The 24649-nt window shown below is 38.8% G+C and overlaps 1 protein-coding gene across 1 annotated transcript in view; it reads right to left on the bottom strand.

The window, feature by feature from the left end:
- The window catches only part of LOC102225267 (semaphorin-3A-like), a 66824-nt gene that overhangs the window by 32018 nt on the left and 10157 nt on the right, over positions 1–24649 (bottom strand). Inside the window, exons 2-5 of the mRNA XM_005800132.2 lie at positions 6772–6926; positions 2529–2591; positions 1859–1978; positions 604–697 (exon numbers count right to left, since the gene is read on the bottom strand). Coding sequence (XP_005800189.1) covers positions 604–697; positions 1859–1978; positions 2529–2591; positions 6772–6926 — 432 coding nt within the window. The remainder of the gene's footprint in view (positions 1–603; positions 698–1858; positions 1979–2528; positions 2592–6771; positions 6927–24649) is intronic.

Genomic DNA, 24649 nt, shown 5'->3' with positions numbered 1-24649 from the left:
AAAACAAAAATATCCAAAACACAGTCAGAGTCATGCTTTTGTAAACAACACTGCCACTGCCCACCCACATGCTGTCTGGCTGCTTTTCTCACGTTAAATGACCAATTCAACACTGAATGCTTTTAGCAGGCTTTATAAAACCTTAAAATAATCTGACATATTTATCATCAACACCTACCCAAAACCGTCAGTCATGTTGCATCAAGTGCATGTTGTGAAGTGGGGACATGATATGTGATTCTCACAATATGATCTTCAGAGACAGAAGGTTTTACTGTGTGATGGCGTTGACAGAGAAAGTTAAAGATGTAACATCTCTTTTATCTAAAGCAAGTAACAATTAGACGAACTTAAAAATATTGCTGGACTCAGATTTTCTTAAAAGTGTCCTTCTGCCAGCTAACTTTTAGTATGCAGCAACATGTGGGTCAGTGTTGCAATTGTGTGGCTGGAAAGAACTTGATCATCCTAACACTTTCCCTGACATCAAAAAAATCTTCAAACCACAGGTGGAAAATTATGGTGGAAAATTATAACTACACCTTGTTTTATATTGATAACTCTAACCAGCATTTAATTACATTGAAGAATAATTAATATTACCAACAACTGCAGAAGCCGTTTTCTGGAAAGGGTCGTAGGGGCATTTCCCTTTCCCACACTCTGTCTGGCTGTAGGAGAGAGTTTGGTACTCTGCCTTAAAAAGAAAAGCCACACAGTCGAGATTAAGCGAGCAAATCTGCTGAATAAACCAGAAACAGATCAGAGTTTTGTTAGGCATATTAAAATAAGTCCATTGTAAAATTTAAAAATAATCCTATTCATTGAGGCGATGAGCTCTAAGAGCGTTTGAGCCAGCTCAACACAGATGGCTGCCACACACACACACACAGAGCAGCTAACTGAGGCTAATCAGGCTAAGTGCAGGGAATCTAAAATGTGTGAAGTCCAGACTAAAACCAGCCAGTACCACCAGCTCCTCTAAGAGCCGTGTCTGCTCTGATCTCACAAGGCCTTTCATGGGATTAGCTGCTTTCTGACACACATCTACTGCAAGACACACAAACAACATTCAGCACTCTACTGAAGGATTGCACCCAGACATGTGTATAAAAAACTGGTAGGAGAACAATCCCCAAAGTTCTTGTGTTTTAAGTGAATATTATGTGTGGGTGTATATTGGAAAACAAGGCACATGTACACACCCGTCTTCTAGACATGCTTTACTCTGTGTTTGACATTTAAATGTCAACTAAGTCTCAGGTGTCTGGTGAGCTGCATAATGTTGCCACATATGAAGGACAGATGACTTTAGGTAAACCCTCACAGGTTGTGTGAGCATGGGGGAAGACACCACATATGTTATTTCAGCAGTTCAGCGGCCACCATGAGGGGGATGGGAGCCCCATCACACAGGTAGGATGGAGGCTAGGACGAGCACCGGCTTAACTACGGAAATATCTGCAGATACATTTGACTTCTCTAATCTTTTCTCTTCATAACTATACGTCAGTAAGGAAGGTTCTCCAGAGGCGAACCTCTGAGGAACCTTATTAACTTTTTACACATTTTGTCATCTTCAGTGTTCTACTACGCTTTTACTTACGAAAACAAATAAAAAACTCGGACCAGACCTATAAGCCATAAGTAAATGTGCGCTCAATGACTTACATGAGTATGTCATTAAAGTGTGTAAATATCACTGTGAGATATTGAAAAAGAAAAAGATAGATTAGGCACAGATATGTTATCGTTTTAACAGAGGCTCATTTCTAAGAAGCACATTGATTAAGTTATAAGTCCAAGTTTATATGTAATTTTATTTTGATAGTGTGTGTGTGGGTGTGTGCAGTTTTACCTGGTGGAAGATGCTGGTAGCTATGAAAGCACAGCGGGGATTGAAGGCCCCGGTGCCACACACGTACAGGTGCGTCTGATTAAAAGGCTGCAGAACTCGCAGGAAGTTCGCACAATCCAGCTGTTCAGGGACACAGATGCACACAAAGAGAGCAGCATCTTAGCACAATGCAGCAACCTGCAGCGTTTCGTACTGGAGTGTTCAGTAACAGCAGAGTAATTGTTTAATTTCAATCGTAATCTGTAGTTCTAAATGTGTCGGCTTGTTTCTTCCTGAATCTTGATTCCCCTACCAGCGTCAGAGTGTTGTTTGTTTACAGTTCCTTAAATGAATCGGATTCAATCAGCTTCAGTTCCGCAGTAGATTGCAATCTATTGCGCAACTGTTTCGGGGTTATTGTTGCAGAACATTTCAGGCAGGTCTCGTTTGGTCGTATCACATTGCAGCCAGCAGGGAAAATTAAAAAGAAAAAAAAATAAGAAAGGTGATATGGCCTGATCTGTCAGTCAAGAGATTTTGATCTGTGCAACATTCTGACTGAAATCACGTTCTGAGATGAGCTAAACGATGGTTTACCTGCGTAAAACATGGAAGCTCCTGTTTTAAATGTTGCTGTTGTTATTCAATCACATGTGTTTGTGCTGGAATCAGTGAGTGTGTCTGGAATCACCTCTGAATCCTTCCCAGCCATGAGACATTCTTGGACCCGGTCCGGACTGGCTGGCCAGAAAAGCTACAGGGAAGGAAAGACAGGGAGAGGAGGAGACGAAGGAGGGAAGAAACAAGAACAAACAGAGAGAGAAAGACATTTAAAAAATCTTTTTCCTGTTCAAGTTTGCGTTCCTGCTCGTGCTACGTTTCTGATAAACAACTATTGGAAGCAGCAGGTGCTCTGACGGTCAGCCAGGAAGGGAGAGCCAATAGCACATGACTAATCTGGATGGAATAAGCAGAGCAACAGCTTCAGGGAGGAGAAAAATAAAAACCAACTGGCAGCATTGATGAGTGCTGATAATGGGCCAAACTGTCAGGGCAGCAGGGACCGTGACAGCATGACTAATTCACAATTTGACCGCACCTGCAGAAGGAATTGGACTGCTTTTTATTGAGCCTCGTGCATTGAGAAGTGCCCAACAGCAGAAATAAATAAAGAAATAGACATGAACATTTAAAGGAATGAATGTGGACTTTTGGGAAATATCTTTTATTAAACAAACTGTTGAAGACACAGTGCATTCCTGCCCACCTTTTAGGATATGCAGTAGCTCTCCCAGCTCTGCACATCTAAAAACTTTAACTGTATTGCAACTGCAGCACATAAACAAGCTTTAATAAAGATCATTCAATTCACTAATTTGTAGAGCGGATGACTAATAGTTGTCCTGTGAACAGATTTTCATGCCTGAACTGAGGATCTTTGCCGCTCCACCAGATTTACCAAAGACCTGCCGGTTGGTTGTAATGTTGAGCAGATTGTCAGATGAGGTTAAATAAGTTCAACTCTGCTGTGAACGTTTCAACAACTTTCCCCTGACCTGCCTGCTGTTCCTCGTGTCCTTGTTTGTTCATTAACTTTCTCCAATGAACCTCAGCGGTCTTCTGGGCCATTATGGATAAAGGGGCCGTAATACAAATGTCTGCAGCTATTTTCAAAATTGTTCGTTAAAAAAGAAAAACTTAAAAAGAGAATTAGTTTCCAGCAATTCACAATTACGCACTATTTTGTGTTAGTCACAAAATAGTGACTAACATAAAATTTTAATAAAATGTATTGAACCATGTGGTTTTAATTTCATAGGATGTCATAAAGTTTAACGGCAGAGTCAGGGTTAAAAATCTAATGGAGGCGATTCAGTTTCAGGGTTCATATTTAGGCTGAAGAGAGACAATGAAAGGCCCCTGTGGCTGAGTGACAACTTTGAGTTTTCTAACCGATTTGCTTGCTCTGACTCTGTTAAAGTGTGTGTGAATGTGAGTGTGTGTTTTGAATGGTGGGGGGCTGGAAGGATGAGCTCACTCTAGGTTCAGGTAAGACTATCTTCCATGAAACATGTACTGGTAACCATGAAAATGTCTGACTTCACTAATCAAAACAACACACATCGCCCATCATAATCACATTAAATATCACATAAATTAAATAAAAATAAATAAAAAACCCAGGATGGGTCCAACCCCACCCCCCGACTCTTTTTGATGAAATCAAAACTGAGAGGAAATAACTGAGCTCTTGATAATGTGCAAGCAAGAGAGAAACAGAGGCTCCAATGGCAGCTACATGACTAATCTAACTATTTCCCTGACTCAGTCATTCCCTCAGAGACCAGAGTCGTGAGGCTGAGATAGAAGCGATATGACCATGAAAACTGCTAAGGCTGCTCTGAAAAAATACAAGAAGCAAACAATTTCTCAGAAAAATCACAACCCATAAAACTCCAAGATATAAAAACGCTAATTAATACTTTAAAGGCGCATGATCTGACACTTATTAATTGGTGGTCCAAGCAGAAAATCACCACTCCGTGGAAAACAAAATGTGACGCACAGTCAAATAAAGCCATTAGTGACAAAATACTGGTGGTTTTAGGAAACAATTTCAGAATGTCCCGTAATCGTTCCCCGATGCAGTCATTCCCGCAGAGCCCGCTGCGGAGCCAAGATGATCAGATTAGATTAGTGACCGCACTCGGCCTAATCTCCAGTACCACACACTGACAGGAACACGGACCACCGCTGAAAGAGTACCACCAGGTGAAAGCTGTGGTTGATGGGAATTTATCCTGCTGTGGAAAGCATGCTGGCCGTCATCTGAAACCACATGCAGGAAGAGTGAAGGGCTAGTAAATCAACGGCAAAAAAAAAAAAGAAAAGAAAAAGCAAAACAAAAAAAGACAGAAAAGTGTTGAAAATGCTGAAAGTTCTGCTGCGAAACCAGAGAAGGGGCAACGATGAAAGGAGAAATTTGAAAACAAAAAGCCACAGAAACACAACACAACCCATGGTGACCTCTCTCTGGGTAATGGTGGCTGCCAGCTGTAGGCTCACAGAAAAACAATGCCTTGAGGTTTTTTTGGTTTTTTTTACTTTGCAGTATTTTTTATTTTATTTTTTTAACTGTAGCCTCATCAAAGTCAAAGTCTCCATAGGCGATAGTTAATGGCTGCCCTGGGATGAAGTGGGGGCAGTAGTTACATGTCAATCTGTTAAGAGTTTCAATGTAATCACGCAGTGTTTAAAAGTTTGGACAAAAAACAAAAAGGAGAGAACATAGCACTGTGAATATTAACAACATAAGAGGGAAAATAACTACACACAATATAAAATGGTATAAACAAACTATAAATACTGTATGTGAAAATGCAAAACCCACATGAAGCTAAGTCACGAGTTAAAATTATCTCTCCTTTCACTGGCGGCGAGCCGGGCTCAGTGGGTGGGTGGCTGGAAGAACCGGTGTGTCTGTCCGTTTCAGAAGCTGTTCGTCTGCTCGCCTACCTGTTTGTCCCCCTGACAGCTTGCGTGCGCGTCTGACTGATGAGGATATTGATTTGATCCGACAGATCACGGTTATGAAAAGGCAGCGCTGTCGCTGTCCTTGCTGTGACCCTGAACTCAGCCAGCCATTAACGTGTTTGTCTGGCCGTTTGGATGTGGTGTGAAACATCAGGGTAGTGTATACTGTTTGTTTGGTTTTTTTCTTCCTGTAGACAGTTTCCTCCCATATGTGCAACTCTACGAATATGAGAGTTCAACTGATTTTGTATTTGATGTTGTGTGAGAGTATGACGTTTATCCACATCAATGTTTGGTGAGTTTTGCTGCACCAGTGCCTGCAGCATGGGAACGAGATCATCTGGGGGGTTTTTTAAGTGTACGCTTCTTGCCGGAGGGATCCTGTCCACACCATCACTGATTTTTCACAAAACTGAGACTTTCTAATGCATTTGTACGTTTTGTCCACATGCATGTACATTTTTTTAAATAAAAAAAACCCCTTAGGACGAGGTAGATGCCAAATAACCAACTGTCTAACTCAGTTTAAAGATCAGCTGACTGAATATTCCCATTTTGTTCAATGCCACTTAAACAGAACAAACATACTTAGACTTTGGCTTCTCAATTCTCTCCATCAAGTCCAGTTTATGTCAGTAACTTCTGATCCCAACTCAAATCTGGACTCTCATGGAAAATTTTCTTTATGTTCTGGAATTTTACAAAACTCAGACCTGTCGTACCATCCTCGTCACTAAAATACGTTTTAATGCATTTGTTTCTTTACCTTTACTATTGTATTATATTGTTTAGTAGGCTAGAATGTTTGCAAGTCTAACAGAAAGCTGCAGACCACTTATAATTGTTTATACTGGCTTCCTGATGAGTTCAAAAGTAACATTGAAATGTGAATCGTCCAACAAAAAGCAGTGGGATGATCAGACTCCGGTACATTTAGATGCTTTCATTTTGTTTTACAAAAGAGATAAAGAAAGTTTTGGTAAATTTAACAATCAATTCTTCTATTTTGTTTCCTCTTCTCATTATTTTTCCACTGCTCATCACAAACAGTTGAAGAAGATGAAAATGATCCTTCTGCTGCTGAGACTCTCTTTATATTGCTTAATGAAACATATTTCAATAAAGAATGAATTAACTAGAAATGAAGGTCCAAAGAAGGATTTGTACTGCTGTAAGTTGCTTACAGGCATCAGGACAGATAAGGGTTCCTGATGGGATATAAGTCAGAAGGGTGTGACTTTGTTCTTAAATTGTCAGTGATTAAGTTATCAGATTTGTAAATCTGCTGTTATTTGACACAATTTTGGGTGACAACAGTTTGTATTTACGCCAATACGCACACACATTGAATGGTTATCTTCCTTTGGTTTATTGGTATGTGTGCATCTTCCACTTCATACCTTCCGCGGGTTCTGTGTGATGTCATCCAGACTCGTAGAGAGAAGATTATCTTTCATGGCCACATATAGACGCCTCCTGTCTTCATCAGGCAGCAGGGAGTGGAGGTCTCCTGCTTCCAAAGGCAGCGTCAGCAGACGGCCATTTTGAATGAGCTCTGCAGTGGAGAAGAAGAAGAAAAGCATATGACATAAATATAACATAAGACCAAGTGTAGGCAGAGAAGGCTGAAACTTCAGCAAATGCACCAGCATGTGTAAAACCTGTGCTTAACACTTCGGCTGCAAGGCCCGAAAAGGTCAAAGGTCCAGAAAGAGGGATGCTTTTCTGGACTTTTAAAGTTTTTATATCCTGTTCAAGTTTATCTTTAGGATAACTCAGTATTGAATAGCCTGTTTGATCAATCCAGGTAACTTTTCAATCGCATTTAAGCATCAGAAAATGTCTCCAAAGCTCAGAGAGAATTACCATAACTAAGTATAAAGACTGGAAAAGTTAGAAAGACCTCCGCAGACCAGCTACTACCAACCAGAAACTCTAAGATCTGATGTCTTTCTGGTCAAGGAACACACCATGCCAAAATATGAAGTGGTCCCACCAACACCACCCTCTTTAGTGTGGAAGCTAACAGAAGGAAGCCTCAAAGTTAGCTATTTTTATGTCAGAGAGAACTTTAAAATGAAGTCACATGAAGCGTAAACGGTGTGAGACAGGAAACTACTTTCTACTTTTAAACAGGACGCAAGCAGATAATGTGAAGGGTGAATGTTTTGCAGTAAAATTGATTTGTTTTAAAACAAGGTTTTATATTCTCGATGGATTTAAACACAGAATGCTGTTTTCAGTTAGTATAATTGTACCCATGCCAATTGTCGTAATCCCTTATATACTGTCAAAGACATTATAATGTCTATAATCATGTTCTTATTTTAAAATGATGTAAATAATATTACAACAATTCTGCTTTTCATATACACCGTGTGAATGCCTCTAGTCTAATATAGATTATGAATGACTGCATCAAATAAGGAAGGCTAGAAAGCAATACTATTAATTAATGACGTTAATTAACAGAATCTTTTTAATAATTAATTAATTAATTTTTTTTAAATTGGTGTAATCTAAAAATCAACATTGGCACGTCAAAATGTACATCTGAATTCTTAAATGATAAAAAAATCATGTGCATTACTTAAGTTTAAACTCCAGTATGAATGAAACAAAATATAGCAGTAAAAACAAGATTTAAAAACCAGAATTAAAAGTGGGGATAAAACTATGTCAACAACAACAACCAGCTCTGACGCAAAATGTTGTTTCACAAGTGATCAGATAAGCAGACAGACATAAACTTTCCCACACCTACAGTTTCTATGAGATGCTCTTCTCTTGTTTGTTTTTTGTTCTGCTTCGTCTCTCTCTAACAGCCTGGACTCTCACACTAAACAAAAAAGTTGAAATGCATGTTTTATGAACACACACACTCACATCTTGATACGCTGCACTTGTGTTTCAGACAGGCTGTGGGATAACAAGGGATTCTGAAATGACTAATGATGAACGTACTGATTACATTTTTCTAAAATGACTCCTCTGTCGCACTATGTAAACTATGAGAACTATGGTGAGGGAGATCGTTCGATATCTGAGCAAGGACACAAACGGCACGTCAGTCTGTTTTGTGTGAACCATCACAGCGTAAGAGCCAAGCGTCCTTCAGTGGATTGGCGTCAAAAAGCAAAAAGCAGTGGCAGACGTGGCTTCACGCACTGACAGCTCCTAATAGTACGCTGAAGTACAGAGAGATTTTGAAACACATTTGTCTTATTAAAAAAACTGGATGACACTGTGTTGGTAAATTACACTAAACATGTTCTCCTGTTGTCAACCTGGCCCCTTAAATCCAAAGAAACATGTTAGGACCACTATCTCAGGGCAAGTGTTCAAGCCAGACGTAAAATGACCATTTATGCTGTTTTAGGCTGCTGCATTTATGCTCCAGCAACTAATTTACATAAATTGCTGCTCAGAGCACCTAGCTGTTTAACTTCATGATTTATCACCCTTCACAGCAGCAGCAAACTCAGCTCATTTTTATGTTAAAAATTAGGTTTAGTTTTGGTGTCTCCAGACGGTGGGCAGTCGTGTGCTGCCTGTTCCTGTGCAGTGATGGATAACAACCTCTGAAACACACTGTTTGTTTCATCGGACTGGTAAATGTGAACCGACATTGTGCTCTGAAGTGTACCATGCATAATATAATTGAGTTAATCTCCTTTAATGTAGCGCAACAGTTTGAATTTTTGGCACGAGTTGTTTCTGTGAAACGTGAAAGTCTCACTGCATTATACAAGAGACACTTTCAAATTCGATTTAGGATATAATTCAAGGTTATGAAGAAATTTGTTGTTACGTTTATAAAGAGAGGAAGGTTTTTGATCCAACGATGAAACGGATAAGAGAGGACTATTTAATCAAAGTCCTCAGAGGTTCTAAATACCTCAAACAAGATGCTCTGTATGTCCTTTATTATTCTGCATTTTATTGTGTCGTGCTGCACTGTATAGCGTGAACGAAAAAAGAAAACTTAGAAGACGAGGAAAGAACAAATCAGACAGAAACATAGCTGTCAGAGACAGAAAGAAGTGGGAAGCTGGTGGTGGAAGAGCACGAAGTGATGACACACTGAGAATAACATGCAGGGATGGATATAGACATGGCAAACTGCAGACTGGGGTGACAGAGAGGTCAGACACAGCGGGAGCATATTTGCAGTGTCTTAGCTGAATAGTTGTTTCTTCAGGTGGCAACAAGAACATTTTAATTACCCTGATACCAAACAACCACTATGCATGTAAAAGGCAGGTCTTCGGTTTTCAGCTATGTCTTTGTTAACCAACTTTACCTCGAGAGCTAAAAGACAATGAGCAATACAATCTTCCAAACGCTTACAGAGCGCACAACACTGAAATATAGGTTTTAAAATGTTAAAACTTCAAAGAATGTGTCCATGTGTTACATAGTCCTGAAAATAATTATTTCTACATCAACAAGTTACATTTCGAACATAACTAACAATGACCTTATCTAACAAAGACAAAAACTTTCTGGCTGCTAAGATACATCCTCAGACAGAACCAGATCACACTGGATGCTATAATGTATAAGCAGAGGCTCTTAACTTTGCATTTAGCTGAAAGTGTCTCACGCATTGATGAACATTTGGTAAATGTAATAGATGATACACCAAGCATTTTTAGTTTGCTCATATTTTTCTATATGTGTATTCAACAAAAGCCAGTGTTTGTTTTTTGTTTGCCAACTCTGCAGATAATTGTTTGATTAGATGTCTTTAGTGTGTTTTAAGTATTTTTCACCACAAATATGAAAATGGTTCAATATGTTCCGTACATAACACGCCAAGTTGAATCAAATAAGCCTTCCTAATATGTAAAGACAACTTCAATTTCTAGCTCAGGTAATAAGGATTTTCTCCCGACTTTAGCTAAAGTTGGTGTTGGCGCCTAAGGAAATCTGTTCAGCAACTTGTGCCTGTCATGATATGCAGTTGTGAGGTGCTGAGGAAAACGCTGAGGACCCAGGTTGGAATGAAGAAGTGATCATTTAATGATCCAAAAAAAGCACAATAATCCAGGCAGCACAGATGAGCGGAAGGCTAATGCTCACAACTGGTAGCAACTGGAACAAATGAATAACTGACGGCAGACAAAACGACAGACTTGACTAGACAGATTAGACGTAAGACCTGACAAGGTAACAAGGAACACAGGTGGGATTAAATACACAGAGGGTAAAGCAGGGAACGAGACACAGCTGGGAACAATCGAGGGGTAGACAGGACAACACGGAGATTCAATAGACTCAGAAACCTAAAATAAACACAAAGAAAACTCAAATCCTCACAGTGCCAGAGTCATTGCTTGAGTTTTTCTCCATCTAAAGTCCATTTAAAGCTGCTGAAATCATCACTGGGTGTTTTTTCCCCCTCAGATTATTTCTAGAAAGATATATATATATATACTGTATATATAAAGAAGAAAACTAACAAATTTACAAAATGTACAAAAAGCTGGGTGTGATTTGCTGTGATCCCTTGAAGATTCATCAAAATGACAAGTTTTCACAACTGGATCCAATTAAAAGGCTTCATGCAGAGGGCTCATGTGACTTTTCTTTACAGTTTCTGGGTGGCATCATTTTCACCAAGTGCAAATTTTGACCCATTTGAAAAGCCAAGATTCAAACCTCTCTGCCTTGATATGAAAGTAGCATAGTCTCCAAGAAATGGAACATGAAATTGTTCTCTTGCTGTAAAATGCAATACATAAATAGAAGAATAAAATGTAGAAATTCACATGGCCACGCTTTGAAATTCTGAAAAAGATAAACAAAAATATCTTGTTAAAATGTTTTAACCTGGTTTAGTAAAATATTAATTGCACGCAAGAACTTTTGAAGAAGATTCATGAAATTTGTTTTTTTCGACATTAACAGGACATTGACAAAGTTGTGGGCACATTTGTAATGGGAATTTGGATGTAGATATTAAAATGGATATTTTATGAGTTGGTGTTTTAAGCTAAATTTGACTAAACCATTTTGTAACTAGAGTCAACATGCATATTGCCGAATATGAATGCAAATTACTGGATAGTATTGGATTGATTTTATAATATATTTCTACATTTCCCAATCTGAGTTCGCCCTGTTTGTCTCAAAGTACAGTAAGACGACGTTCGCTGTTATGTGGCACAAAATAAATGAACGTAATTGAATTAAATGAATGAGCTACTGGATGTTTGGATACAATCAGGAAACAGTAGTGAATATTTTTCTTCTCATCCTGGGAAAAGGAGTCATTAGAGCATTGCATCTTACAGTTTCATAAAAACACAAGTTCTTTCATTCCTCCTCCAATAGCGCTGACAGATTAAAATAGGTCAAATTGAATTAAGAATAATGAAAAACCTTCATTGTTTCTCTGCACTGTTAACTATGAAGATGATAAATAAACCCATAGGGGGTGAAAGCCAAGTGGATAACGGGGAGGAGAGGAGGAGAAGGTCAATGGGGAGATGAACAGCTGGAGGGAAAGATGAGGAAAAATGGAATGGCAAAGTGACAATGAGATGAAACTGGGCTGATGGGTGAAGACAGCTACGAGATGAGAACGGGAAAAACGTCAAAACAACGGATGATGATGGACAGATGAGAGAGGGAAGGAGAGGGGAGGAGGCAGGAGGAGGCGAACAGACAGAAAGTAATCCTGATGGACGAAATTAATAAATAATGATGGATAATGATGAGGGTGAGGGGAAGAGGAGGGATGAGGAAGAAAACAGGGGGATTGGGCGAGATAGGTCGATACGGGTGGAGGAGGAAATCGTGTTTTGACGACAGCGGGGGGCAAATGATGGACACAAGGGCGGATTGAGGAAGAAGTGGAGTCAAATGATTAAGCAGATATGAGAAGAAAATGGGAAAGCCACATTACAGTAAGCAAGAGGAAAAACAGCAGGTAAGAGGAGGGAGGAAGAGGAGAAGATTAGCTGAAGGTAGATTTAAAAAATAGGGAAAATGAAACCTGAAAGAAGGGCAAAATTCTTTGATGACAAGGTGAAAAATGATGAGGAAAAAGTGTCAAAGTGAGAAAAGAAGACAGGAAGGGAAAAGGAAAAGAGGGAGCAAAGAAAGAAAGATTGACGCAGCAGACAGAAATTAGAAGAACTTCAACATGCTGACAGTTGAGTAAAACACACGACGTGGATGAGCAGAAAGGAAATAAGATTTTTTTTTAAAAAGAGGCGAGGAAAACATGACTCAATGGAAACCGAGAAATAATCAGCAACAGAGAAACAGTAGGAAAGAAATGGACTTTCAGCCCAAAAGAAAATAGCAGAAACTTATGGTTAGCTCAGCATGAAATCTCACTGGGTACTCTGTTGTTATTCAGCAAAGCATCAAGGAGGCAAATTGTTTTGCTTCACACTGATCTGTGTCTCATTAATCCAAGACAGTGCAAAAGCAACAAAATAACTTCGACTAATTCTATCCCCATTCCTCCCTTCATTTAGCTTAGATTTGGCTGAACTCAGACGCAAACAAAGATGAACGTTTTTCCAAGCAATCACTAAAAGAATGAAAACCTTCAAGGTTTCCAAATGGAGGTTTTGTTGAAATGACAAAGTTCACAATTGCTGAAAAGGAAACATGTTAGTTTAAAAAATCAACAGGGAAGACAACTCTTTCCGACTATTCCTGCTTTGGTTTGTTTACATTTAAAATGGGTTTTTTTAAGATCTTCTAACGTTAGATGTGCTGAGCTTTTAATCGCTACCAGTCCAAGTCATTTAAGATGTCATATTTACTAATACCTGAGGCTTAGTCAGAAAAGTTGTGCACGACTGACTGTAAGTCCAAGAAAGTTATTAAATCCACTTAAAATAAACACTTATACTCACTGGCCAGTTTATTAGGCATTTTTCTTAGTGATTAAATTACTTGCTTGGTGCCTCAGGAATGTTCAAAAAAAGTTCTTGTTTCCAGCAGGAAAGTTGATTTTTGACTAAAATAGTAACCGACTTTAAGCCCAACAAATCCACTACAATTACAGCCCCAATTTCAATGAGGTTGTGGCGTTGTGTGAAACATAAAAACAGAATACGATGATCTGTAAATGCTTTTCAACTTGAATTAAATTGAATACTCTATAAAGATGAGATAATGTTTGAATGCATAAACACATTTATTGATATTGTTGCAAATATTCACTCATTTTGAATTTAATGCCTGCAACACGCTCCAAACCAATTGGGGGATAGTGGCAACAAAAGACAGAAACGCTTGTTTGGAACATTCCACAGATGCACAGGTGAGTGTCATGAATGGGTTCACCACTTTGTGAACAACTGCGTCAGTAAATACATTATACAGTCACCAGTTATGAAACAACCAATAAACATTACATTTAGTCAAAAGCCATAATCAAGCTCATTAATGCACAAATATGTCCATCAATGTTCCATTTACTGCTAATAAAAGGCAGTTCTAAACAGGTGCCTTTCTAGCATCAATGTAAAGAAACTCAGTGTTTCAGCTGCTTTGTGGTTTTCTGGAGGTTTGTTCCATTCAATTCCACCGTGTAGGAAATTGTCATTTTCTTTTTTTTTATTATTATTATTTGTGCTTTACTCAACATCTCAACTTCATTGGAATTGGGGTTGAACAAAAAAAGACCTAAGAATGAAAGAAAATCCCCAAACGTTTGTTGATGTTTTTCCAGACAATTCCTGCACATGTAGAAATAAGCAAGTGTGCTGAAGGAAAACTCAATCAAAAGTTGTTCAACTTTGTTGCGTCAAAGAAGATTCATAGCACTTCAGTTATATTTCAGTCAACACTTGATTATGGCAGTCACGTTGCAGCCGCTCTCTGTGCTGGCTGTCTCTTCACCTCATGAATATTTCAGCAAAAATAAAGAAGGAAAGAGAGTGATCTAATTTCTTGAAAATAAATCTACTTACCTGCTTTGTCACCAACTGTGTTTAGCCAATAAATGTCTTGAATTTCAAACATTCCCGGCTTGCCAGCCTACATCTGAAGGAAGGAAGTTTCTAAGAGGCTCTTACTTTACAGGATATCAGACCCTGGTGGGGATTCATGCCTTCCTGCTCCTACTCAAGCATCCAGCTCTTCACCAAAATTACTGTGTGCACCTCAGGAGCAGCATGACCTTGTTTCACGCAATATGAGGGGAAAAAACTCAACTTAATTGAATGTGAAACCACCGCTGTGGTGAGAATGCCAGCAAGATTCTGCATCTGTTACCCTCACAGGTTCCTGTTGGGTCAGACAGGCTGAAACATGTTGATGTCGGGGTTTAATAGGATGGAACCGTCTCCATGAAGGACCCCGTCATAAATTTGTCAAGAGTTCCTAGTGTAATAATAGAAATCAGATATCCCCCTTGAGTCAGGATCACATGTTTTATATTGAGTCAACTCTCCATGTGATTACAACTCTGACTTGTTTTCTTTATTCTGCAGACACGACAGCATGAGCGCACACTGACAAACCCGGCATATTTAAGCCCATAGGAATGAACAACTCTTATTCAATATGAAAAACCAAAACAAAACATTGTTTCATCCGCCACAAACACAGAGCGTTCCTCAGTCATAAAACACCAGCTGCACCTACTCCACCCTAACTCTTGGGACAGAGTTGCCTTGGATACGGCAACCATGCCAACATAATTTAGAAGGGGGCACGGAGGGGGTGTCTCTTGACCCTCCACCCGCTGCCGCCCCGCCTCACACACACACACACACACACACACACACACACACAGATGATTGATTTGGCCAACACCTCTGCACAACATTTCTAACAGGGTCGATTGGAATAATGGAGTATTTCTAAGACATCAAAGACATTTGTCAGCGGGGGGCCGGAGGGGCGAGGGTAGGGGGCTGTGCCCTTGAGGACACACACTTAGACATATTTCCTGATACAACAGAATAATAAACTTTCCCCCATGCTTCTCACTTACATGCAGCCAGGGCTGGATTTACAAAAATGTGGGCCCCTGGGCTGGTATCCTATCCACTAAAGGGAAATTCTTTTGCTAATGCAAATTATAGTACACTATTATTATTATTATTATTATTATTATTATTATTATTATTATTATTAGGTAGATCTATACATAACTTAGAACTGATGATGCCAAATGATGATGGCAGGTTTAATGTGTCACTTGGCCAGTAACTCCATGTTGTTCCCAAAAATCTTCATAATTTTGAAATATTTGAGTACTGTTTTTATTCATGAAAATCCCAAAATATTATTACAAGGTACCTGATATGGGCCCACGACTGTTGTATAAAGTACAATGCCTGCAAAGAATGCATTCATTTAAAAAAAAAAATGTAAAATTCAAAAATAAAAATCTGTGGGCTCCTCCAAAATTGGAGCTACTGCAAACAACATGCAGCACAACAAACCTTATGCTTTTTTTATTGACATTTTTGTCAAGTCATAACCACAAACTGCAAAGTTTCTAATTGGGAAGAAAAAGATAGATGGTTTTCAAAATATTTTACAAATAAAAACTCAGAAATTGTGGCATGCATTTGTATGCAGCTCCATTTACATTGATAACCCTAAAGAAAATTTGGGGATAATAATTGCCCTGTGAAGATTCCTTATTAGGATAAAGACTCCAACATCCAAGATGAGCCAGGAATATGTTGTTTGAAGTTATAACAGATCATCCCAAGTTATATGTCATAGAGAACTGGGATATCCATTTTCTCAATATAGAAAGAGTGTGACACATTCGCAGACCTGTGGATGTATGGATACACAAGAAGCACATGTAAGAAAATGCTCTGGTCACACGGCAACACAAGTTGAGCTTTATAACTACATAAAAAACTACCCTGGTGTTTGTTGGAAAGCCAATACTGCACAATTAACCTAAATCTGGAAAGAAATCAGAAGTGGCAGCATAATGCTGTGGGTCGGGTGTCAGGGAAAATAGGTGGAGCTAAAATCAGAGCAATCCTTGACGAAAACCTGTTGGAGGCTTTAAAAGACTGGGGTGAAAGTTCACCTTCCAGCAGGATGACGACCCTAACCATCCAGAGCAGCAATAAACTGGATTAGATCAAAGCATATCTACGAGCTAGAATGGCCCACTCAAAGTCCAGCTCTAAATCAAGTTGAGAATCTGTGGCAAGATTTGAAAATACACACACGTTCTTCATCCAGGCCTTAATGAATCCGAGTGTGACATTAACCGTAGCTGCCAACCTGAAATGGTCTGGCCTAAGTAGCCCGACACAGACAGAAGAGATGAGCCTGCTCTCATTCCAGCCTGCAATAACTTTCCAGATTAAAGTTTTGAGAAAGTGTTCTAAAAGACCAGAGAGCAAAAGTTTCAGAGACAATTTGATGATTTGATTCGCCCATGGGCAATTTCATTCCACGGCTCCGCAACCTTTTCAGAAACTCTGAATTGGAATTGATTTTTTTCAAAACAACTTGCAGCTCCTAAAATGCCTTCAAACAACACTGAGAGCTGAAGGAACAATTTGACACAAAAATAGCAAATTGCTATACAGCATACAGAGTAGGGCATTAAAAAAAGCATGAGAGAAAGCCATCAAATGGCGATTTATACTCTGGGAAAAAATGCTTCTAAGAGTAAAGAGTGTCAGTAGTTGCCACAGGTGTGAAGTTATTCTTCACATGGTTCCTCAGAATAGATCATTTGAACCCACCCTGCAGGTTGTAATCTCATTGAGTAGTACTGCAATGACTTGTGAAATGTTGACTAACTTTAGGGCAGCCAGAATTCAGACAATGGTCAATAAAAATGCTTCAAGTTTACATTACTTGACATTTCTTATGAGTTCAATAGAAGAATTCTAATTACTTTTGTTTTAACTTTTTCTTATGATAGAAATGAGATTCATCCTAGTTACTATTTGCTACTAATCCTGTTAATAATCTTGTTACTGCAAACTGTTCATTTTCTGCAAACATGATACTGTTATTGTCTCTTAAACATCATTATCAGTTTAACTCTGATATGATTATGGACACTTTGGCCCATTTGTTTACATTTTTCTAGTTGATCAATCAATTATTTTTGCTGCATTATTGCACATGGCACAATTTTAGAAGAAAACGTTTGTACAAATTTTGAAATTCAACTTTACATGTCTAAGAAATCTAAAGAAAATTGTGGAAAAACGATGGAAAGATTTCAAAATAATGCTAAATAAAACTTTAAAAATTCTTTTTTTTTTGCTTTCCTCTGCTTACATATCTTAAGCCACTTAGGATCTGGTCAAAACTTTCTACAATTTTGATCATTGTAGCCCTTAAATGCCTGTTTAATTTATGGAAAATACACAAAAATGTATTGTGTTGAATGAGCTGTGTTGCATGTAGCAATTTTTGGGAAGCTCGAAAATATTTTAAATCAGTCTTAGATATGTAAAAGATTAGCCAAATATTGACTTTTTGCATTAGTAGGTTTTTGTAGCACCGCGTTTAAAATGTTGTACAACATGGCGTCATTTGCTGGCAATAGAATATGCCACTAATCTTTGTTAAGACCACAATTTATAATCCTACAGATGTTGGAAAATATATGCAGGTACAAGATGTCAGGGTTTCATCTTGGAGAAAAATAAAAAATTTCTTGCAGTTTTCACCATAAAATTCACCATCATGAGGCTGTATGATGAATATTTATAATTTCAATACTCAATGTCTTTTTGTTGTTGAAATTGATTGGTTACACCGCCGTACTTAGCAACAGGGCAGTACAATGTATCACAAATTTATTGTAATTTAATATTTTCATGACTAATAAGGCAAAGAATTGGCTGGAATAACAATTATCTGCTGCTATGTTAAAGATTAAGAAGAGATAATGCAGAGAAAATGAATTAGCAGGTCGTTATAATAGGGAAGCAATGGTCAGTTGTGGTCAGGGAAAGCACAATCTGTTCAAACACTTTAAAGTACACACACACACACACACACACACTCACACATCATTGCAAAGCGCAGCAGGCCTTATAAGCATCAAGTTGACAGCAGGGTAGAGAAAGTTCTTGACCTCTGATCAGAGCCAATTGGCCTCTGACTCCTGTCGTCGGGAATCAAAGACGGAAAAGGTTACGGTGTAAAGGAACAGACGTCCTGCGCCATAATCCCACAAGTCTGTGCCTACATGCTAAAACCTGTGCATGAATGGTCCCTTTCTTTCAGTGGATGGCTCTGCCTGTCCACATTTGCCTCTGTAAGTGTGTTGTTTACACCGTGTTCATAGGTGTGTGTTCACATGAATGTGTGTTTTGTCAGCGGCCACGTATTTTTATCCATGGTGAACATTAGATTAAAGGCTGCTGGTCATGGGAGCACTGACGGACCTCAATGTGATTAGAGCAAATGTGCGGCGTGTGATGCAGCTAAGGACATTCCTACACTGCAGAACATTCCCTCTCTCGGAAGCACGGACAAGCAAATGCATCTGTGTGCTGTTAAACTAACAAGGCCAAATTAATAAAAAAGAAAAAAAGACTCTGTTAAACAGTGGAGGTAATTCTCGATGATGCATTGAAGCTTCCTAAGTAGGTGTTAAATAATATTTTTGACTCATGGATGTTTCTCCAAAACTAAATCTTTGAAACGTGCAAAATCAAAACAAGAAAATGTGTCAGCCCTGAAAACCTGCATCAGTCCGATTCAGTTTTGTTAATATATTTCCATAACAAAAGGCACCCCGGGGGGGTTTGCATTAAAAGATCTGACAATTTCCTCTGAACAAGCACTTGGCAACAGTTTATCATGACAATCACCGAGCTCGGGCTGCTTTATTCAATTTGCCACATGGTGTTTCAGTGCAAATAATCATATGCTACATAATGGAAAGACGTGAATCAATAACACTTTAATTTGATTCGTTTGGCTAGAGTCGGAGTAGATATGAAAGACGAGATGAAAACATACGATAAAATGTAAAGGGAACTGAACAGAAGACAAAGTGAAAGTAGCTTTAAAATTAGCAAGCAGGTGTCGGCCAGCACTGCTTAAGATGCCTGAAGCATACAGTAGCTCTGCTCTGAGCTACAGCTTCACTTCTCATCTTCTTCCAAGGCCAGTGCCCTACTTGCAATTGTAAAGAGAGCTGTCAGAGAGTTTGAAGGTGTCTTCCTTTTCCCCTGCTCCACTTTTCAATGCAATTACCTTTTTTTTTCTTTTCTTTTTTTTTTTTGCTGCAGATTTGGAGGACGAATCAATGCCCAGCCAGATCCAAGTTTCAAATATTCAAACTCTGGAAAAGAAAAATATGTTTACTGGATTTTTAAAATACAAAAAAATGAATTCTTAGAAGTACAGCACCATCTGGCACAGCAAAATCCACACTGATATTTTATACTAGATAAGCAATGCTTGTGACTAAAGATGTGTTTGTTTCCTCCAGCTGCTAAAACACCATTCCTGCAATCCTGTTTTGATTTTGTTTGTCTTTTTGAATTAAAAATATACCAAGGAATAACAAAAAAGATTGCGTTCACATTATGTCAGGCTACAAACAAAAATGTCAACGTATTTTATTGTGTGGAGAAAAACTATCACTGTAAAGACACCATGGTGAAACATGAGGAGGAAAGCATAATGTTCAAATGTTCTTTATGATTTTTTAAACTTACAGCTAGCGTGGAACACACAGTGAAAGGATTAAAGCGATTAGAACATGTGTTAGAATGGCCCAGTCAAAGTACAGACTTAGACACAATAAGAAATTATAAAATACTCGAAAATTGCTGTTCAGTTTCAGTGATCTGTTACAAACACATCCCAAAGGGCTTGAAGATGCAATTGCAGCAACATGTTGGTTCTGCAAAATTTTGATTTAGAACAGCAGATTTCCATTTGTATAAGAAATAATAAAATATGGATCTTTTCACTTCTCAATCACAGGCTACTTTGTGTCGGTCTACTATATGCAGCATAATCCCCCATAGTCTGTGGTTCAAATGTGACAAAAATAAGCTAAGTGAATACTTTTGAATGGTGTCTTATGTGTGTGGGTTTTTTTTTTTGTTTGTTAGTTTTTTTGCAGGTTGAGGCTGACAGATATATCTGAGCACAGCTGTTGTTGTCAAGGTGATGCATGGTGGTCATAAGATGGGAATGACGGGAAAAAATCCTTTTGGCACACAGTGCGGCGAACGTCAGTGCAGTTTTTCCATGCTGGCGTAACAAGAGCGTATGAGGACAGATGTGACGTCCTGGTCTCCAGGGGCCGGAGTTTATGAATAGTTAGATTCAATTCAAATGGTTTTCATCTGAAATCTCCTTAGAATTGCAAAATATTTCAGTAGAAATAAAAAGTAGATGGGGGTGAAATAAACATTTTCTCTACCTTTAGTCCCCAACTATATTATATTCCTTATTGCAAAGCCTTTTAACACACAAACACAAGCTTCCTTTACCATTAATCTGTCCAATTATTCTCCCCCAGCCTAAAGTATTGTCCATGTGAGAGCATTAAGGATCTACACATGTGTGTACCTTTGTTTCTGTGTCTTTGTGAGCATCTGTCTTTGTCAGTCTGTTTGTCTGCTCACTGAGCCCCAGGGAACTTTAGCTGTCTGGTGCAGCGTTCCCAAAGGGAGGACTTTGTTGGCTGCGCCACAAGAGGAGGGTGTCGTTGGAGGGGCAGGAGAGGGACGCGGGGGGTGATTTCCTGTGGAAATGGGGTTATCACTTCACAATTACTGGTGCAATTACAGTGGGAGGCCTGCAGAAGCTTGGGAACAAAGCCTATAGGCACACAGATGGGCACTCAGATGGAGACATGAGCGCACATGGAATCTTGTCGAACACTCGTGTCTATAAAAAAAACAAAAAAACGTCGCACTGTTTTGTTAAGTATAAGTGCCCTCATGGTCTGTCTTTCACAGAGTGCCTGAATGTGCTGGAGAAGGTCGTCTTGGTGTCTTAACCTCCCGCTGTGACAAGAGTGGCTCAATCCATAATAGACAGTCATTGTGTTTGAGGTTACAATGTCGTTATCTATCCACTGGGACACTGTAAATTTTCCCAGATGCAGGATTAATTGTCTGCTTCACCCCTCACACGATGCCACATACATTTGGAAATCCAGCCCCTCATTACTGCTCAAGCACCCTTATTCTCTATATGGGACCGCTTCTTCTCTGGGACCGGGACTTGTTTCTCTTTTATTTTTCTGAAAAACTAGAATCATCTTTTAACCCGTCAACATCATCAGTTTTCTGATGGCTCCCGACCCCAATTTGTGCTCCACAACTTCAGCCAACGTAGAAAAATATACGCACACAAACGAGCTCTGCTTAATGCGCCGTGCTGCTCCGTTTCAGTTCAAATCCTTTAACACAGATACACACACACACACACACACCAGCACAGAATTACAGCCAAGCACAGACACACCAGGTCTGGACTGCATCACCCAAAGAGCAGACCCACGTGGACAGCTTGACCTCCGACCTTTTGACGAATGAGTATTTATCATCATCAAACTGTTGGGTTTAGGTTAACGTGATGCTACGTACACACAATACAGTCTGGCTATTGTTTACATTTAATCTAATTTGTTTTTTCGGGGGGGTTTATTCCTTGTTGTCTGACTTGTAGTTCAAGTCGGCCTTGAACGACTCAGAATAATGTTTTCATGCCAGGTCACATAGATTAAATATTTCAACACAATGGTATTTTCCTCATACTTAAGCTCATTTATTTGGTTTAAGAACATGAACTCCCAACTTCCTTTATAGTAGTCCAAGTGAACATGTTTGTCATTTTTTTCCTTGTAGGGCAACATCTCTATTTATATTTAGAAAAAGTTATACAGATGTTGATCAATTGTTAATCAAGTTGAATCTAAGCAAAATTCCCTAAGTTTGATGATGCAGAAAATGTTTATGAAACTCAAACGCATCAGAAAATTGTTTTGGGGTAAATTCTAGCAGCTACTTTATCGTTTACTCAGCTTAAGGCAGCAGTAGAGCCTTCTGGCTTTCCCCATGAAGCACCACGTCCCTTTGATCAAATTGTTTGACAGAAATGTGAATGCAAGTCATTCAGAGGTAAAATAGTCCCATTTGGTACTTTTACAGGTTTGGGGTTCTCACTTTTTCTGCCATGAAAAGCAGCCATCTGCTGGAGGACATTTTGCACCAACCAGATGTCAGTATGGAGCCTTGGAAACGATTCATCCAGCTTTGACAAATGAACAGTTTCAGTAATTGTCTAAAATCAACTCCTAGTCTACTGTAAGGAGCTGTAGCTTCAATAAGTTCCCAACAATATCACAGTACAAGGTAATTTTGAATTTGGTTTGGTTTGATAAGAAGCCGTCATTTCTTATGGTTCACAGAAATCAGCAGGCCAAAACAGAGCAGAGTGTAGGTCAACGTACGCAGGATATAATATAAAATCAAAATAACATTTCATATAAATATAACTAAATAGAATACATGTCTACTAAATTATTAGATTTGAGCATCTTTATGGTCATTTACATCTCTGATTAATAACCTGGACAACAAAGAGAAAATACACTGATATATAATGATTATATTGATACAAAACTGAAGGAGGTTGGGACAAAATGGCAGCTCCAATATGGAGGTATGAATTGACCCAAAGCTTAACAAGCTTAAAGAGATCATTTCAATTTTTTTTAAGTGAAGTTATTATTAGCAAGAGTTCCCTCACCTATTGTAAAAAGATGACAATAACCATAAATAAATAAGTCCAATAAATCCTTGGAGTAGTGGAAGGCACAAAAATCGGTAATCAGTTGTTTCCACTCCTCAGAAAAATTCAAAATGAAAATGTCAATATAGTTGGATTTAAAGTGCAAGTGGATTTAACCGCCCACTATTTCACAACGTACCATTGGTGCTGTGTTTTTTCAGCCAAACAACCTCCGGTTCCCTGTGTGGAGTTATGCTGGTTGAATCTGTCAGCTGTATCAATCCTCCAGTCCTCTCTAGCTCTGCCAAGTGTAGAGTAAACTCAGACCGTCAGAATAACAGCATCAAAGATGGCATGTTATCGGTCTCTCCAGGTCTTGTTGTTGCTTAAAAATTCTGGCAGATTCACAATCAGCCGATGAAACTGACAGACCAGCTGTTAGCTTGAATTGTTTCGAGTGTTATTTTAATTTTCCAACAAACTCACATTGCTTTGACAGCTTTCTGCAACAGGTTTGGAAAGTATTATCAAAATTATCCGAGTTAAACTTTTAAAATAAATAATGGAAGCAGTTTTGGGATTAATTGCACTGATCTGATCTAAACTTGAACAAATTTTCATTCTATGTAACTGAATATGTATTGACATTTGTTTAGAATTGGTGCTTCAAATGAACTGAAATGAATTATATTGAACCAAAGAGCATGTCCAATTCATTCTATTGCGTTCCTGTGTGTAAATGAGTCGGGAATGGCTTGTTATGCCACTTTAGATTTTGATTCAGTGTGGCAATGTGTCTTTGTTCCTGCTGAACCTGATACTTTATGACTCTGTGGACGCGAGCCAATTGGTCCGGGCCGGCAACTCGCAGAAAAATCACTGCAGTGTTTCTTCCACAGAATTTGTTACTGCAGCACACTTTCCTGGAGTTTCCAAATGTCTGCTCTAAGGTAAAAAAAAAAAAAAAAAAGAAATGTCTGCAGCTTTCAAATTGTCTCTGGCTTCTGCTTCTTGGCTGAACTTCAAAGCAATTAAAATGTAAAGCATTAGTTAGGAAAAGAGGCAATAAAATACCCCAACATTTGACAAATGGGCGCTTTCTGAAAATAGTAGCTGCCCTGTGAAGGTTAGTGGTAGTCGTGATGTCTGCAGTGATTTACAGTCGGCTTTGAGGGTCAGTTTTATGAAGAATCTATGCTTTAAAGCCAAGCTAGATGATAAAGCTCCCCTATCTGTCACTCTACATCCTCTCATTTTTAAACAGGAAAAGGAAGTCCGACTTTCAGCCTTTTGTGGCACATGTCTGATCTCTCCATCACTGACAAAGTAGAGAGGATCAGATTCTTGTGGTTTCTCTTATTTTAGTATGCAGTCATGGGAACTTCAGCACGAAAGCTATAAAAGGTTAAAAATTCTGGCGGACACTTTTCTGAAATCTCATTTCATGCTAGTGCTTCTCTAATCCATGTGATCCATCAAGCTACTTTCTGTTTTGTTATGGTTTTATTGTACTGGGGGCGGGGGAAAGCAGCACAATAAACTCTTCAATTTTCACATCAGGTCCTGCCTCCTTCAGACTGTATAGAC

Source organism: Xiphophorus maculatus, chromosome 1, assembly GCF_002775205.1.
Source record: "Xiphophorus maculatus strain JP 163 A chromosome 1, X_maculatus-5.0-male, whole genome shotgun sequence".
NCBI lineage: Eukaryota > Metazoa > Chordata > Actinopteri > Cyprinodontiformes > Poeciliidae > Xiphophorus > Xiphophorus maculatus.
The sequence above is the reverse complement of the archived record's forward strand: the minus strand, read 5'-3'. Positions and strand labels throughout refer to the sequence as shown.